Here is a 15,000-nt window from a genome sequence, read left to right as displayed (position 1 = left end):
CAACAACAAATGGAGCAACAACAAAGACAGCAACAAATGGAACAACAACAACAACAACAACAAAGAATACAACAACAAAGAGAATTAAGAAAATCATTAGAACCATTAGAACAAAATCAAATGGTACAACCAAAAAAAGTTGTTCAACAACTAATTCCTAAAGAAAAGGTTAGTTTCCCAAGAAAATCATTAGAACCATTGGAACAATCTCAACCTCAAATAAAAAAAGAAATTAAAACAGCAAATGAATATTCAATGAATAGAGGAGGAGGAGTAGCTACATCAACAACAACAATGTTAAAATCAAATGAAAATTCTGATTTAAGAAGTAGAAAAAGAAATAATAGTTTAAATGAATTATTATCAACAGAAGAAAGTTATTCAGATTCATTGGAGAAATTAATATTATATTATAAATTACCATTACAAGAATTAGTAAAAAATTCAGAACAAAAACATCATCATCATAGTAGTATTGGTATTGGTAGTAGTAGTAAAGATAAAGATAAAGATAAAGAAGATAGTATTATAACACAATCAGATATTAATTCATTATTTGGTAATATTGAAGCATTATTAGTAATTAGTAAAGATTTATTAATAAAATTAAAATATGAATTTAGTTTACCAGAAGATCAACAACGTATTGGTGATTTATATATTGAAAAAACCAAAGAGATGAAATTATATGTTGCCTATATAAACAACTATGAAAATGCAATGACAACATTAAAAAAGATTGATACATTACAACCAAAGTTTTTCAAAGAATGTCAAAGTAGATATAAATATTCATTGGATATCGGATCATTGTTAATTATGCCAGTTCAACGTATTCCACGTTACGAATTACTCTTTAGAGAGATACTAAAGTATACTGATAAAACCAATGATGGTGGTATTGATAATTATAATAAATTGGAAGAAGCTCAAAAATCAATTCACACAATCAATGAATACATTAATAATAATAAACGTCTTAGAGAGAATAAAGATAGAGTTGTAACCATATCCAATGAATTAAAAGGATGTCCGCATTCTCTATTGAAATCATCAAGAAGATGGATTAAAGAGGGTATTCTAATCACAACTTGTACTAATAAGAAATATAATGGTCAATTCAAAGTTTACCTATTCAATGATTTAATTGTATTGGGTAAACAACATTCTGGTTTTAGATCAAAGAAAATGGAATATTTTGCTGAAATCAATTTAGAAAATAGTGAATTTAAAGAAATTCCTGGTAGTCCAACTAAATTTAGATTCATTTCAGATCCTGAAGGTAAAAATCCTTTAATCTTTACTTTTGAATGTGAAAGTCAAAAAGTTAAAGATACTTGGATTTCAAATTTAAATTTATTAGAAGAAGAAAGAAAAATAAGTATAATAAATAAATAAAAAAATAAAAATAATAATTTTTATTTTAAAAATAGTTTATTTTTTTTATTTATTTTTTATGATTTATTTATCTAAATCATAATAATCTAAATGAGAACCAGTTTCAAATTTATGAGAATAAACTAAATTTGAACAAATTGAAGCAGATCTATTTGGATTAATTAATTTACCATCATTTTTTAAACCAACATAAAATGATTTATCATCTTCTGAACATTCTTCTCTAACTTGACTTTGCATATCAGTATCTAATACACCTAATGAATAATTTAAAACTTTAAATTTATCATTTAATTTCTTCAAAAAATTCAAATAAATAAAAATAAAAAAATAATATTAATATTTTATTTTAATAATTATTATTGATTATTGATTATTGTTTAAACCAAAAAAAAAAATAATAATTACATATTCTAAAGAAAGTGCTTGGAAAAACATATCACGATATGCTCTTGAAGAACAATATAAACTCCAAGTTGGAAAAGCTTTAATTGCACAAAGTGATGAAGAATTTACAATTGTTACTTCTGATGAATATTGTGAACCAAGTTCTTTTAATTTCTTTACTAATAATGATGTTGTAACTACAAATGATGTTGTATTGGTATCATTATCTTTTTGAATATTTTTAAAATCTGAAAAATCTTCAATACGACCTAAATGATATAATGTACCATGATTATTAAAAAAACAAATCTTTGAATATTCTTCCCATTTAATCTAAAATAATAATAATAAATAATAAAAAAATTAATAATAGTTTTGATTATTATTATTATTATTATTTAATAATTATAAATATTATTATTATTATTACATTTTCTAAAACAGATTTAAATTTTAATTCAACATCTGGAATATTTGACATATCTAAACTTTGTAAATCAATAACTTTGGCATTGGTTGAAATTGTTTCAATTGATTCTTTAGTTGATTTTAATCCATCTAATGATCTTGCAAATAAAACTAAATCAATTAATTGATTTTTATTTGGATTACATTTAACAATTTCTTGTGCAATTGCTTTTCCAAATCCTTTACTTGCACCTGTAACAATTGCTAAAACTTTACTCATTTTTAATTATTTAAAAATAAATGAATTTAAAAAAAAAAAAAAAATGAATTTAAAAAAAAAAAAAAAAAAATGAATTTAAAAAAAAAAAAACTAAATAAAAAAAAATTAAATTAAAAAAAAAAATAAAAGATATTAAAAATAGAAAAATTAAATAAAAAAAAAAATTATTCTTTTTTTTTTTTTTTTTTTTTTTTTTTATTATTTATTTATTTTTTTAATTATTATTATTATTACTTTATTATTATTTTTTATTTTTTGTTTTTTATTTTTTTATATTTTTTTATTTTTTTAATTTTTATTTTCTAAAATTGTTATTAAATTTAAATTATTAAAATTTAAAATTTTTTTAATTAAAGAATTTAAATTTAAATTAAAATTAATTGAAAATGATTTTGAATTTAATTTTATAATATTATCAAAATAAAAATAAAGATTAATATGACCTCTTTCAATGATAATATTATAAAGTCTAGCAATGAATTTAATTGTCATTAAATTATTTGGATTTAAAGGATTATGATTGAAATCATTATCAATTATTGAACCATCAAAATGATCTGATAATTTAAAAAGAAATGAATAATTTTCATAAATAAATTTAAAAATTGATAATTGACCATTTAAAGCGGCACCACCTAAAATGAAAAGATAAATTAAATGTTTTTCACGTAATAATGTTAAATTTTCATTTAAATAATAATTATCTAATAATAATTTTAAAATTTCTATATCACCTTTTTTACCGATTTCAGTGAATACTAATTCCAATTCATCAAATGGTCTACAACATGTACCTTGGTTACCCCTAGATTGACTCTTTGAATTATCATTTAAAATTTGTTTAAATGCATCCCTATTAAAATAATAATTATAAAAAAATAATTCCCTTTCTGTAACTTTACAACGTAATAAACCAATCTCTTCAATTTTATTATTAAATACCCAATCAATTGCTTTCAATTTCATTGAATCATTACAATCTTCAAAAATTTCAAAACAATAATATTGTAATTCATCTGATGAATATTCAATAAAAAATTGAAATTCTTTAATTGAAATTTGAAATTTATTATTAAAATAAATTTCATTATTATTATTATTATTATTATTAATATTAATAAAATTAAAATTATAATCATTTTCAAAATTATTATTATTATTATTATTTTCTGATATTTTTAAAAATCTATTTTTTAAATTATTTGATTGTTTAATAATTGACCAAATATTTTGAATATTATTAGTAATTAATTTAAATAATGATGGATTTTCAAAGAAATATTTAAATAATTCAAATGAATAATATTTAATTAAATTTGATTCTTTAATAATTTCATTTAAATCTTGAATTAATTTTTGATTGAAATCATTTTGATAATTTGAAATGAAATGTTTTAATAATTGTAAATTATTAAATAAAAAGTAAAGTTTAAATTGTGATTTTGGATAACTATGAGAATAGAGATAATCGAAAATTTCATTTGATTTAATTAATTGAAAAAATTCACTTTTGAATGGATCTAATGAAATTTTACAAAGTTTTAAATAAACAGTTGATACCAAATCAATATTATCACATCTTATTACTAATCTTAATAAATCAACTCCCACACTATTATTTGTGTTTATATTATTATTAGTTAATGCACCACGTATTTTTATAGTACCATTTAATTTACTTTGGAAAAGGTGATGAGTAATAGCCTCAATTAATACCATTTGGTTCTCAAAACTATTCTTTATAAATGATTGGTAAAATGGTTCCAATGTTTTTTGGACCACATCATAAAATTCTAAATAGTCTTTAAAAATTTCATAAAATCTTTCAAGTAATGGTTGATCATCAAATTTATATTGATAGTAAAAATAATTTTGAAAGAAAATATCATTAATTGTACTTGTGAATGGTAATACCATTTTAAATAATTTCTTTACATTATTTCTTTGTTTACTATTTTTAATATTTAATATTTTTAAATTATCAACAATTTCCATCTTTTCATTTTCTGTAAATTCTTTGGAAATTTCATCCAATTCTTCAATACTTAAATTATCAATTTTTAAAGTATCTTGTTTTACAAATTTTTCCATTAATTCTTGATGATATAATGATAATCCATTACTATTACCATTTGAACAATAATTACATTGTTTTTCATTTAATAATTCTATAAATCTTTTTAAAATACCATCTTTTAATAATAATATTGTATAACATGTTTCAATTAATATATTTAATTTTTCTTCAAATATACATAAATTAAAAATATGTTGATAATATTTAAAATTATTATTATTATTTATAATTGTTGTAAAACTATTATTAAATATTGTTGTTGTTGTTGTTGTTGTTGTTGTTGTTGTTGTTGTTATTGTTGTTATTGTTGATTGTGGTGGTGGTGATGGTGATGGTGATGGTGATGATGGTTGTACTATTGGTGATGGTGGTAATGATGGTGATTTCATTAACATTGTATTAATTAAAAAATTAATTTTTTTATTAAATTGATTAACATTTGAATTTATTAATGAATTTGGATTCCAAATTATATTTGAATCAAATTCAATATTTGGATAACTTGATTTAATATAATGACAAATTGAAATTGCATTACCATTTAATGCTTTTAATAATAATTTTGAATCAATTTTTGATTTATTAATATATTCAAATTCTATTAATATTATAAATCCTGCCAAACAATCATTTAAAATTAATTGATTAATTAAATCATTTATAATAATTTCATTTTCTAAAATATTATTAATTTCAATTTCTTCTTCTTCTTTTTCTTTTTCTTCTTTTTCTTCTTTTTCTTCTTTTTTTTGTTTATTTTTAATTTTTAAAATTTTAAAAGTATAATAATTTTTAAAAAAATTCTTAAAAAATTCTCTATTAATTAGATTATTTTCTTTAAATCTAAAAAATATTGAAAATTGTTTTTCAAATTTATTACCATGTTGATAAAATGATAATGGTTGATTGGTTTTTACTTTATCAATTAATAATGAAATCATTGAATTTTTTAATAACCATTCTACTGATACTATTTCTTCATATTTAAATGTATTTAATTTATTTCCTGGTAAACTACTATTATCAATATATGATAATATTTTTCTAAACAAAATTTTATTTTTAACTATTGACCAAAATGAATTTTCAATATTTTTAAAAATTTTATTTTTATTATTTTCACTTTGATTATTATTAATATTATTATTAATATTATTATTAATCATTTTTTTTTTTTTTTTTTTTTTTATTCTAAAAATAATTTATACACATGTGAATCTATATATGGTACACATGTGTAAAAATAAATTTTTTTTTTTTTTTTTTTTTTTTTTTTAATTTTTTATTTTTTATATAATTTGGGTTGATTAAAAAAATAAATAAAATAAAAAAAAAAAATTAAACACCGTTGAAATCAAAAAAAATAATAAAAAAAGGTTTTTTTTTTAATTTATTTTTTATTTTATTTTTTTTTTTGATTTTTTTTTTTTTTTGATTTTTTTATTCATAAAAGACTATTTTTAGAGGTGGTTAAAAAAAATCTTAATCAAAAACATTCCTTTTTCGATAGCGAAATGAAATCGGTTTTTTTTTTTTGAAAATTTTTTAAAAAATTGTTTATAATAAAGAGTGTGTAATTTATGGTGATGTTCTTTTTAAAATAATATTTTAATTTTAATTTTAATTTTATTTAATTTCAATTTTTTTTTTTTTTTTTTTCTGATCATCGATATTTTCTTCATTTTTTATTTTTTTTCCACTCATCCATTCGCATAAATCCACCAATGACATTTCAACTTATTTTTTTTATTTTTTTTTTTTTTTAAAAAAGTGGCATCATTGCGAGATAGTGTTTTTTTTTTTATTTAATATTTTTGTTATAATAATAAGAAAAAAAAAAAAATCTTTTTCTATTTTTTTTTTTTTTTTTTTTTTTTTTTTTATTTATTTTTTTTTGACACCTCCCAAACTCGATGATCAGTTTTTTTTTTTTTTACACACGAGGAGTCACTACATCTACTTTTTTTTTTTTTTTTTTTTTTTTTTTTCATTTTTTTTTTGTTGACACTGTTTCAATTCTACAAAAAGTTGAAAGACCATTCTCTATGGTATAAACTGGGTATTCACTTTTCCAAAATGGTATTGTTGGGATTTTAGTTCTTTTATTTGGTGCTTATTATTTTTTGATTGATTTTTTTTTTTTTTTTTTTTTGTTAATAAATAGATTACTTGAAGATATTTATAAAAAAAAAAAAAATACAAAAATAATGTTAAAACTTACCACGAATAACTTGAAATTCAGGAAAATATGGAGAGCTAATATAAAAGTCACGTTTGGTGAGAGTATACAATCGCTTTCTTACTGATGATTTGTTGAGTTTTTTTTTGTTATTTTGATTCTGTGTAGCATTTTTGGAAGATTGGTTGCTAATGTATTTTTTGTCACTATTATTATTATTATTATTATTATTATCAAAGTTACCTACATCTTTATGATCTTTTTTATTTTTATAATATTTGTTATCATTGAAATCATAATTATTATTACTATTACTACTATCACCATAATTACAATTAGTATTGGATTCATCTTCACCATAAGTATCATTATAATCATAACTGCCATCATTAGTATACTCTCCTTCTTCATCATCATCACCACCACCACCACCACCAGTCATTGCACCACAACCATATTCATCTTCACTATACCCAAATATATTTTTAAATTGTCTTGATGGTATATTTAAACTTTCAACTTTTTCTTTTTCTTTTTCTTTTTCAATTTGTTTTACTTTCTCCATTTCTTTTTCAACTCTCTTTAACATTTTTTTTTCATTTTCTAATCTTTCCCTTCCTTTTAATCTTTTTTTTTCTTTTTCAATTGAAATTAATCTCGATTTATATTGTTCTTGTAATTGTGATTGAAATATTTGATGTCTTTCATTTGTTCTTTTTAATAGATCACTTACAAAGTTATTAATATTTTGTTCAAGTGAATTTAATTTATTCTTCTCTTTTTGATTAAGTTTTTTAAGTCTTTCACAAAATGATTTCTTTCTATATTCATTTGATTGTTGTTCTTCTTGCTGTTGTTCTTCTTCTTGTTGTTCTTGTTGAGGTTGTTGTTGTTGAGAATTTAAATTGCATAATAAAGTATTACCAATGCCCAATGATTCATTATTACTATCTCTGCTAATATCATCTATTGAACTTGTATTTTCATTGATTAATGATCTACTTATTCCATCATCCATACTACTTCCACCATCTCTATTTGAATTGCTTTTATCATTTTCTTTGTTGTAATTATTAAAACTACTATTAATAAAATTATTATTATTATTATTATTATTATTATTATTATTATTATTATTATTATTATTATTTATTTTATTTCTAAAAAAACTCTTTCTTAAAGGAGATATGATTAAAGAATTATTTTGGTTACAAATAACGCTATCATTGTTATCATCAATGAATGAATTGAAGATTTTCTTTCTATTTGGAGAGAGTTTGGGTGATTTTATACACTTGCTGATTGGTTTGTTGCTTTTAAATAGTCCAAACAATTTGTTTGAGGCATCATCGTGATCAGGTATAGTAGTATTATGGTCAGCTTTATCATCATTATTATCGTTATCATCAATATTAGTATTATTATTATTATTATTATTATTATTATTATTATTATTATTATTATTATTATTATTATCATTATTATTATTATTATTATTACTATTATTGGTGAAAGTAATTGGATTTGGAATAGTGTTGTTTACATTTTTAGATTTGTAATTTATATTTCTAAATTGTTTTCCATCCCCATTCTTTGAATTGATTATTTTTCTTTTATTAGTTCTTGGCAATCTTTTTCTTATGATAGGAGATGAGAGCGATTTGGAAGTTTCATGTTCACTGTTATTATCATTGTTATGATTATGATTATGATTATGATTATGATTATGATTATGATTATTGTTATTATTAATTGTTGATTCACAATCAGTATCAAATCCGATTGTATTAAAGGTTTTGTTATTTGATTGATTGAACATTTTATAATTGTTATTTTTAAACCTTAATAATGAGATCTTAACTTGTGCATTTGTTTGAAAATTATTTAAATTCCTTTCAAAACCATTATGATCATCAATAAATGATTCTGGAAATAAAGTTTCATTTTCTTTTAAAATTCTTCTTTCTTTTACTGCTTCCCATTCTCTTTTTCTTTTTATTTCATTTTTTAAAATTACTGTTTCTTTTACTGCTTCCCATTCTCTTTTTCTTTTTATTTCATTTTGTTTTTGACTTTCTCTTTCTTTTTCTTTTTCTTTTTCTCTTTTTGTTTGATTTTCAGTTTCTATTATTCTTTGATTTTCTATTTCTATCCTCTTTTGTTTTTCAATTTCTCTTTGTTTTTCTCTTTCTTTTTCAAATTCAAATTCTTTTTTTCTTTTTATTTCAAGTTCTTCTCTTTTTAATTTTCTTTTTAAAATAGCTTGTTCAAGATATGGTATTTGTTTTGTTAAGGGTGAAAATGAATTTGGACAAAGTTGAGAGAATTTTAAATTATCAATTTTTTTAATTGGATTCATTGGTAATTGATTTTGGTAAACATCATTATCATTATCATTATTTATCTTTTCTTTTTCTTTTTCTTTTTCTATTGATAATTTAAATTGATTTAATATTTTTAAAATATTATTATTATTATTATTATTATTATTATTATTATTATTATTATTATTATCGATATTTCTTTTTTTATCATTTTGAATATGCTTTTGTATTAATTTTTCATTTAATTGTTTAATTTTTAAATATCTTTTATTATTTTCAATTTGTTTATTTAATAATAATTGTTGATGAAAATGATGTCTTTGAGTTGAAATTTCAAGTTTCTTTTTCTTTCTTTTTTGTTGATTTAATAATAATTGATTTTTGTTTTTTTCAACATTTTCAGTGATTGATAATAATTGTTGACTGGTTGTTAACTTTAAATCATTTAAAAATTGTTTTTTTCTTTGATCTAATATTAATTTTTGTTTTTCAATCTCTAATTCATTCTCTTTTTGTTTTAACATTATTTGTTGTTTTGTTAATATCAATGATGATTTTGGTAACCATTTTTGAAATTTTCTTTCAATAAATAATGAAGATTTTGTTATTGTTTTAATTTTTGGTGATATTGTTGAATTTGTTGTTGTTGAAGAGATTGGTGAGATTGGCTCAGTTTTTATTGTTGTAGTTGTTGTTGTTGATGGTGGAGGTGGAGGTAAACTAATTCTACTATTTTTTAATTTATTAACATATGGTGAGTTTTTAAAAATTGGATGACCTTTTGAACATGTACATGGTGATGATAATTTTTTTTTAATTGTTCTTGGAGTTATAGTTGTAGTAGAAGAACCAATTGAATTGTTACAACTATTTGGTTTTTTTTCAGGTGTACTATAATTATTATTATTATTATTATTATTATTATTATTATTATTTGGGTCAATGGTTGATTGAAGTAATAATGAAGATTGGGGTGAAGATGGTAATTGTGGTAATGTTGTTATTGATGGTGTTATTAATTTTGATTGTGGCGTTTCAGGGAAATTAAATAAACTATCATCAGAATAAATACTAGTCGTTTGGGTAATGGTATTAGTGGTATTAATGTTACTGATATTGACACAATAATTGGTTATATTTGTAGTATCAGTGGTATTTTTATCACTTTGTTGTCCACTTTGATTTAAAAAGTTATCCCAAAAACAAGATAACTTAATATCACCCAATTCATCTCTTTCATAGAATCGTTTATTATTATTATTATTAATATTATTATTATTTAAAGGTGATCCTAAAGTATCTCCATTACGTCTTTGAAATTTTCTTATATCCTTTTTTATTATTATTATTATTATTAATAATAATTTAAAAAATATAAATATTTATTATTTTATTATTATTATTTTTTATAAAATAAAAGATACGAACTCTTCTATTTTCCATTGATAAAGTTATGACAAATAAACTTTAATAAATTTTTTTTTTTTTTTTTGTGTAAATAAAAAAAAAAAAAAAAAAAATTAAAAATAATAATTTATTTTACATTATTAAAAAGAAAAATATTAAAAAAAATTAAAATAAAATAAAAAATTTAGGAATATCAAAAAAAGTAATAGTTTTTTTAAAAAAAAGAGAGCGAAATGAATTTTTTTTTTTTTTTTCAGAAAAAAAAAAAAAAAAAAAAAAAAAAAAAAGAAAAAAAAATATTTAATTTATTTTTTAATTTTATTTTTTATTTTTTTAAATTCACATAAAATAATTAATAAATGAAAAGGCAATCAGAGAAAGACTTGGATTTATATTCAATACTTGGTGTAAATAAGGATAGTTCAATTGAAGAAATTAAAAAAGGTTTGTAACATATATAATATATTGATTTTTTAATAATAATAATGTTTGAAAATATTAATTTTTTTTTTTTTTATTTTTTTTTTTTTTTTTTTTTTTTCAAATATATATTATTAAAAAGCATATAGAAAATTAGCATTAAAATATCATCCAGATAAGAATCCAGATGAATCAGCAGTACAAAAATTTCATAATATATCATTAGCATATCAAGTTTTATCAGATCCAGAAAAGAAAAGAAAATATGATTTAGGTGGTGGATTTAGTGTTAATGAAAATGATAGAAATGAATTCTCTGAACAACAAAATAAAATCATAGAGGAATTATTAAAAGCTGTATCAGAATGGAAGAAAAAGAAACGATATATAGCATTAACCATACTATTATCAATATTCTATGGATTCTATTATTTAGTTATTGGTAAAGGTTTCTTTAATGGTATTATCGAAGGTGGTTCAATTGGTTTACATTATGCTATAAAAGATATCGTTAAACAAATACCCGAATCTCATCGTTCTGAAGCTGCTGATTTTATAAATGAAATGGGTTTTTCATTCACTTCATAAAAAAAAAAAAAAAAAAAAAAAAAAAAAAAAAAGGAATTATAGTGATAATAATAATAATAATATAATAATTGTACATAAAACACAAATATAGTAATAATGGTAACCATTATTATTTTTTTTTTTTTTTTTTGTTTTACTTTTTTTTTTTTTTTTTTTTTTTTTAAATGAATTATTAAATAGGTGTATTAATTATTAATAAAATGATAATAGTGGCTTATTATTTTATTATTTAATAATTTTTTGAAGAGGGTTATTTTAAAAATTTATTTCCAAATTATATTTTATTGTAATAAAATAATAAATAAAATAAATATTAAAAAAAAAAAAAAAAAAAAAAAAAAAAAAAAAAAAAAAAATCTAGAATAATACGATAATTCTTATAATGTGTATTTATTTGTCGAAAATGTATGAAATTTTGATCTGTTCTATTTGATTCTTTTTATTTTTTTTTTTATTTTTTTTTTATTTTTTACTTTTATTTTTAAATTTCATTTTTTTTTTTATTTTTTATTTTTTTTTTTTTATAAATTTGCATGTCTTTCCAAAAATAAAAAAAAAAAAAAAAAAAAAAAAAACATTTTTAAAAATAAAAACATTCATACATTCATATAAAAACACAATACATATAAAATGGATAAAGTTAAAGCATTAATCAAAGCTCATAAATTAATTATTTTCTCAAAAACTACATGTCCATACTGCATTTCAGTTAAAGATTTATTCAAAAAATTAAAGGTTGTACCATTTGTTGTTGAATTAGATTTAGAATCTGATGGTTCTGAATTACAATCAGCAGCTGGTCAAATCTCTGGTGTTAGAACTGTACCACAAGTTTTTATTAATGAAAAGTTTATTGGTGGTTGTGATGGTAAATTATTTAATAATTACTTAATAAAATATTTTTTTTTTTTTTTTTTTTTTCACCTTCCTAACATAATTCCTTTTTTCTTTTTTTTTTTTTTTTTTTTTTTTTTTCTTAAATATATAAATAATAGCTACCACTAAATTACATTCTCAAGGTAAATTAATTCCATTACTCCAAGAAGCAGGTTTTTTATAAATATATTAAAAAAAAAAAAAAATAATAATAATAATAAATAAATAAATTAAAAACTTAAAAACAATTGGGATTCATTTGTAAATAGATTATCAAAATAAAAAAAATAAAAAAGGAAAGATGTGTGTTATTTATTTTGTTTTTATTTATTATGTTTATCTTTATTTTTTTTATTTACAATTTGGAAAAGATAAAAATAAAATTATTAATTAAATATTACAAATATTTTTAATATTATTTGTATATATTTTATCGGTTGAAGAGAGGAAGAGGAGGAAGAGGGAGGGGTGTAGATGTAATAAATAATTATTTTTTGGTAGTTTAAATGTAATAGTAATGATAATTTGTTTTTCTTTTCTTTTATTATTTTTTTTTTGTTTATAAAAAAAAAAAAAAAAAAAAAAAATAAAATTCTTAAAGTCCCCATTGTGGTCTTGTGTAATAAAAAGTTGAAGTTGTACTCTTATTAGTAATTGTATTTAATTGAGTTTGAACTATAATAATACTACTTTCATTAATTGTATTATTATTATTATTACTATTAAATAATAATGATTTTGAAATTAATGATTCTATAAATATTTTTTTTTTTTTTTTTTTTTTTTTTTTTTTTTTTTTTTTTTTTGGGATTAAATAATAATATTAGAATTACTGCAAACTAAAATGTAAAGATTCTAATTGTTTTTTTTGAATATTAAGATTTATACATACTTGATAACATTTTAAAATTTTTTTTTTTTTTTTTTTTTTTTTTAAAAATGATTAATTGATTGTTGATGAAGGTTATATTGATTGTTTTTATTATTTTATGTTTTTTGATTTTGATCTTTTTTTAAAAAAATAAAAAATAAAAATAAAAATATTTATATATCTCATTTTAACTTTTTTTATTTATTTAATCATTTTTTTATTTTTTTTTTTATTTTTTAATTTTTTATTTTATTAAGAAAATGAAAACCTTGTTGAAAAAAATAAAGGTTTCCTTGTTGTTGTTGTTATATTTTTATTGACATTAAATTTTTATGTATTATTTTATAGAGTGATATTCCTTGAGGTAAAAATAAAAAAACAAGGATGAGAATGTCTTCCCTCATCAACAAGCAAAAGTAAAATTAAATTTTCCAAGAGTGTTTTTTTTTTTTTTTTTTTTTTTATTTTTTTAATTATTTTTTTTTTTTTAATCATTTTCATTTTATTTCAATTTCTATTGTGTTTGAATTTAAAACAACAAAAAAAAAGGAATTTTTTATACAAGTAAGAATTTAAAAATTAAATGAAAATTAAATTTTATACTTTTAATAATAAAATTAATGTCATCAACATTTATTTACAAACAATTAAAAATCAAATGATGATATTTTTTATTTTAGTTTTTTAGAATTCAATATTGTATAGCAATATGAAATTAATTACTAATTAATATAATTGAAAAATAAAATCATTAATTTTTTGATTCGATAGTGAGTGTGAATATTTATAAAAAATATGTGGGAGTGTGCGTGTGTGAGTATGCTTGTGTGTAGGTATGTATTATTTTTTTTATGTATTATATATAATAATGGATAAATAAAAAAATATAATTTTTTATAAGTGTATTTTATTATACAATATTAAATTTGTAAAAATTATATATATATACATAGGGTTATCCTTATTTTTTTTTATCATTTAAAATTTTTACGATGAAATAATGATAAATGAAAATTTATTAAAAATAATAATTGAAATAATTATTGTTATTTTTTTTACCACAAATTTATTTTAATTATTTAATTTTTTTTTTTTTTTTTTTTTTTTTTTTTTAAATCTACAAATAAAAAATTGTACTACTCAAAAGTGTAGAGAATAAAACAATAAATAAAAATATGTCTAATTTTTAATATCCTTTTAAAATAAAATGGCCATTGCTAATTTTATAATCATTTTAAAATAAATTAATTTTTAAAATATTATTATAATTTAATAAAACATAAATAAATAAATAAAATCCAAGAAAAAAAAAAAAAAAAAAAAAAAAAAAAAAGAAAAGATTTTATAATCCAAGATTGAAATAAAAAAAGTGAAAATAAAATTAAAAAAGTAAAAATAAAATAAAAATAGTAAAAATAAAATAAAAACTAATTTACAAAAATTCTAATTTTTAATTAAAACAAGTACAATAAAAAAAGGAAATGTAATTTTATTTAATTAAATTAATACGCATTGTAAAAAAAAGAGAATTTTAAATTTATTTAATTTTTTTTTTTTTTTTAAAAAAATATATAATAATAAACATAAATTAATATTTGTCGTGACAATAAATAAATAAATAAATAAGATTTTTTAATTTTTTTAATATTTAATATCCAACATAATGAGGACGAGTAAAAACTTGAGAAGTTGAATTTGTAGAAACAATTGTATTAAAAGTTTCATCAAATGATAAACAATTATTTTTATTAATTGATGAATTCGATGATTTTAATGATAATTTTG

At 18.5% G+C, this 15,000-nt stretch overlaps 7 protein-coding genes across 7 annotated transcripts in view; 3 read left to right on the top strand and 4 right to left on the bottom strand.

Annotated features, from left to right (window-relative positions):
- The window catches only part of gxcL (RhoGEF domain-containing protein), a gene marked incomplete at both ends in the record, with an annotated part of 2,418 nt that extends 1,020 nt beyond the window's left edge, over positions 1-1,398 (top strand). The window contains one exon of the mRNA XM_630828.1: positions 1-1,398. This exon is cut by the window's left edge and continues 1,020 nt beyond it. Within this exon, the coding sequence (XP_635920.1) occupies positions 1-1,398 (1,398 nt within the window).
- A 63-nt stretch (positions 1,399-1,461) lies between these two features.
- On the bottom strand, positions 1,462-2,473 carry sr (sepiapterin reductase; the record flags this gene model as incomplete). Its single annotated transcript, XM_630827.1, has 3 exons — positions 1,462-1,695; positions 1,807-2,118; positions 2,216-2,473. The coding sequence occupies 3 exons, from the start codon at positions 2,471-2,473 to the stop codon at positions 1,462-1,464; spliced, it is 804 nt and encodes a 267-aa protein (XP_635919.1).
- Positions 2,474-2,761: 288 nt separating this feature from the next.
- Positions 2,762-5,716, bottom strand: DDB_G0290021 (hypothetical protein; the record flags this gene model as incomplete). Its single annotated transcript, XM_630826.1, has 1 exon — positions 2,762-5,716. One exon carries the CDS (start codon positions 5,714-5,716, stop codon positions 2,762-2,764), a length of 2,955 nt encoding a protein of 984 aa, XP_635918.1.
- An 821-nt stretch (positions 5,717-6,537) lies between these two features.
- Positions 6,538-10,496, bottom strand: DDB_G0290019 (hypothetical protein; the record flags this gene model as incomplete). Its single annotated transcript, XM_630825.1, has 3 exons — positions 6,538-6,662; positions 6,772-10,384; positions 10,482-10,496. The coding sequence occupies 3 exons, from the start codon at positions 10,494-10,496 to the stop codon at positions 6,538-6,540; spliced, it is 3,753 nt and encodes a 1,250-aa protein (XP_635917.1).
- A 323-nt stretch (positions 10,497-10,819) lies between these two features.
- DDB_G0290017 (hypothetical protein) lies at positions 10,820-11,468 on the top strand (the record flags this gene model as incomplete). Its single annotated transcript, XM_630824.1, has 2 exons — positions 10,820-10,904; positions 11,023-11,468. The coding sequence occupies 2 exons, from the start codon at positions 10,820-10,822 to the stop codon at positions 11,466-11,468; spliced, it is 531 nt and encodes a 176-aa protein (XP_635916.1).
- Positions 11,469-12,098: 630 nt separating this feature from the next.
- grxA (hypothetical protein) lies at positions 12,099-12,528 on the top strand (the record flags this gene model as incomplete). The annotated part of the gene is made up of 2 exons (XM_630822.1): positions 12,099-12,336; positions 12,464-12,528. The coding sequence occupies 2 exons, from the start codon at positions 12,099-12,101 to the stop codon at positions 12,526-12,528; spliced, it is 303 nt and encodes a 100-aa protein (XP_635914.1).
- Positions 12,529-12,939: 411 nt separating this feature from the next.
- DDB_G0290013 (hypothetical protein) lies at positions 12,940-13,246 on the bottom strand (the record flags this gene model as incomplete). The annotated part of the gene is made up of 2 exons (XM_630821.1): positions 12,940-13,097; positions 13,237-13,246. The coding sequence occupies 2 exons, from the start codon at positions 13,244-13,246 to the stop codon at positions 12,940-12,942; spliced, it is 168 nt and encodes a 55-aa protein (XP_635913.1).
- Positions 13,247-15,000: the final 1,754 nt, after the last annotated feature.

This window comes from Dictyostelium discoideum (assembly GCF_000004695.1).
Source record: "Dictyostelium discoideum AX4 chromosome 5 chromosome, whole genome shotgun sequence".
NCBI classification, from domain to species: Eukaryota; Evosea; class Eumycetozoa; order Dictyosteliales; family Dictyosteliaceae; genus Dictyostelium; species Dictyostelium discoideum.
Note: the sequence above shows the minus strand (reverse complement) of the source record. Positions and strands in the feature narration are given on the sequence as shown.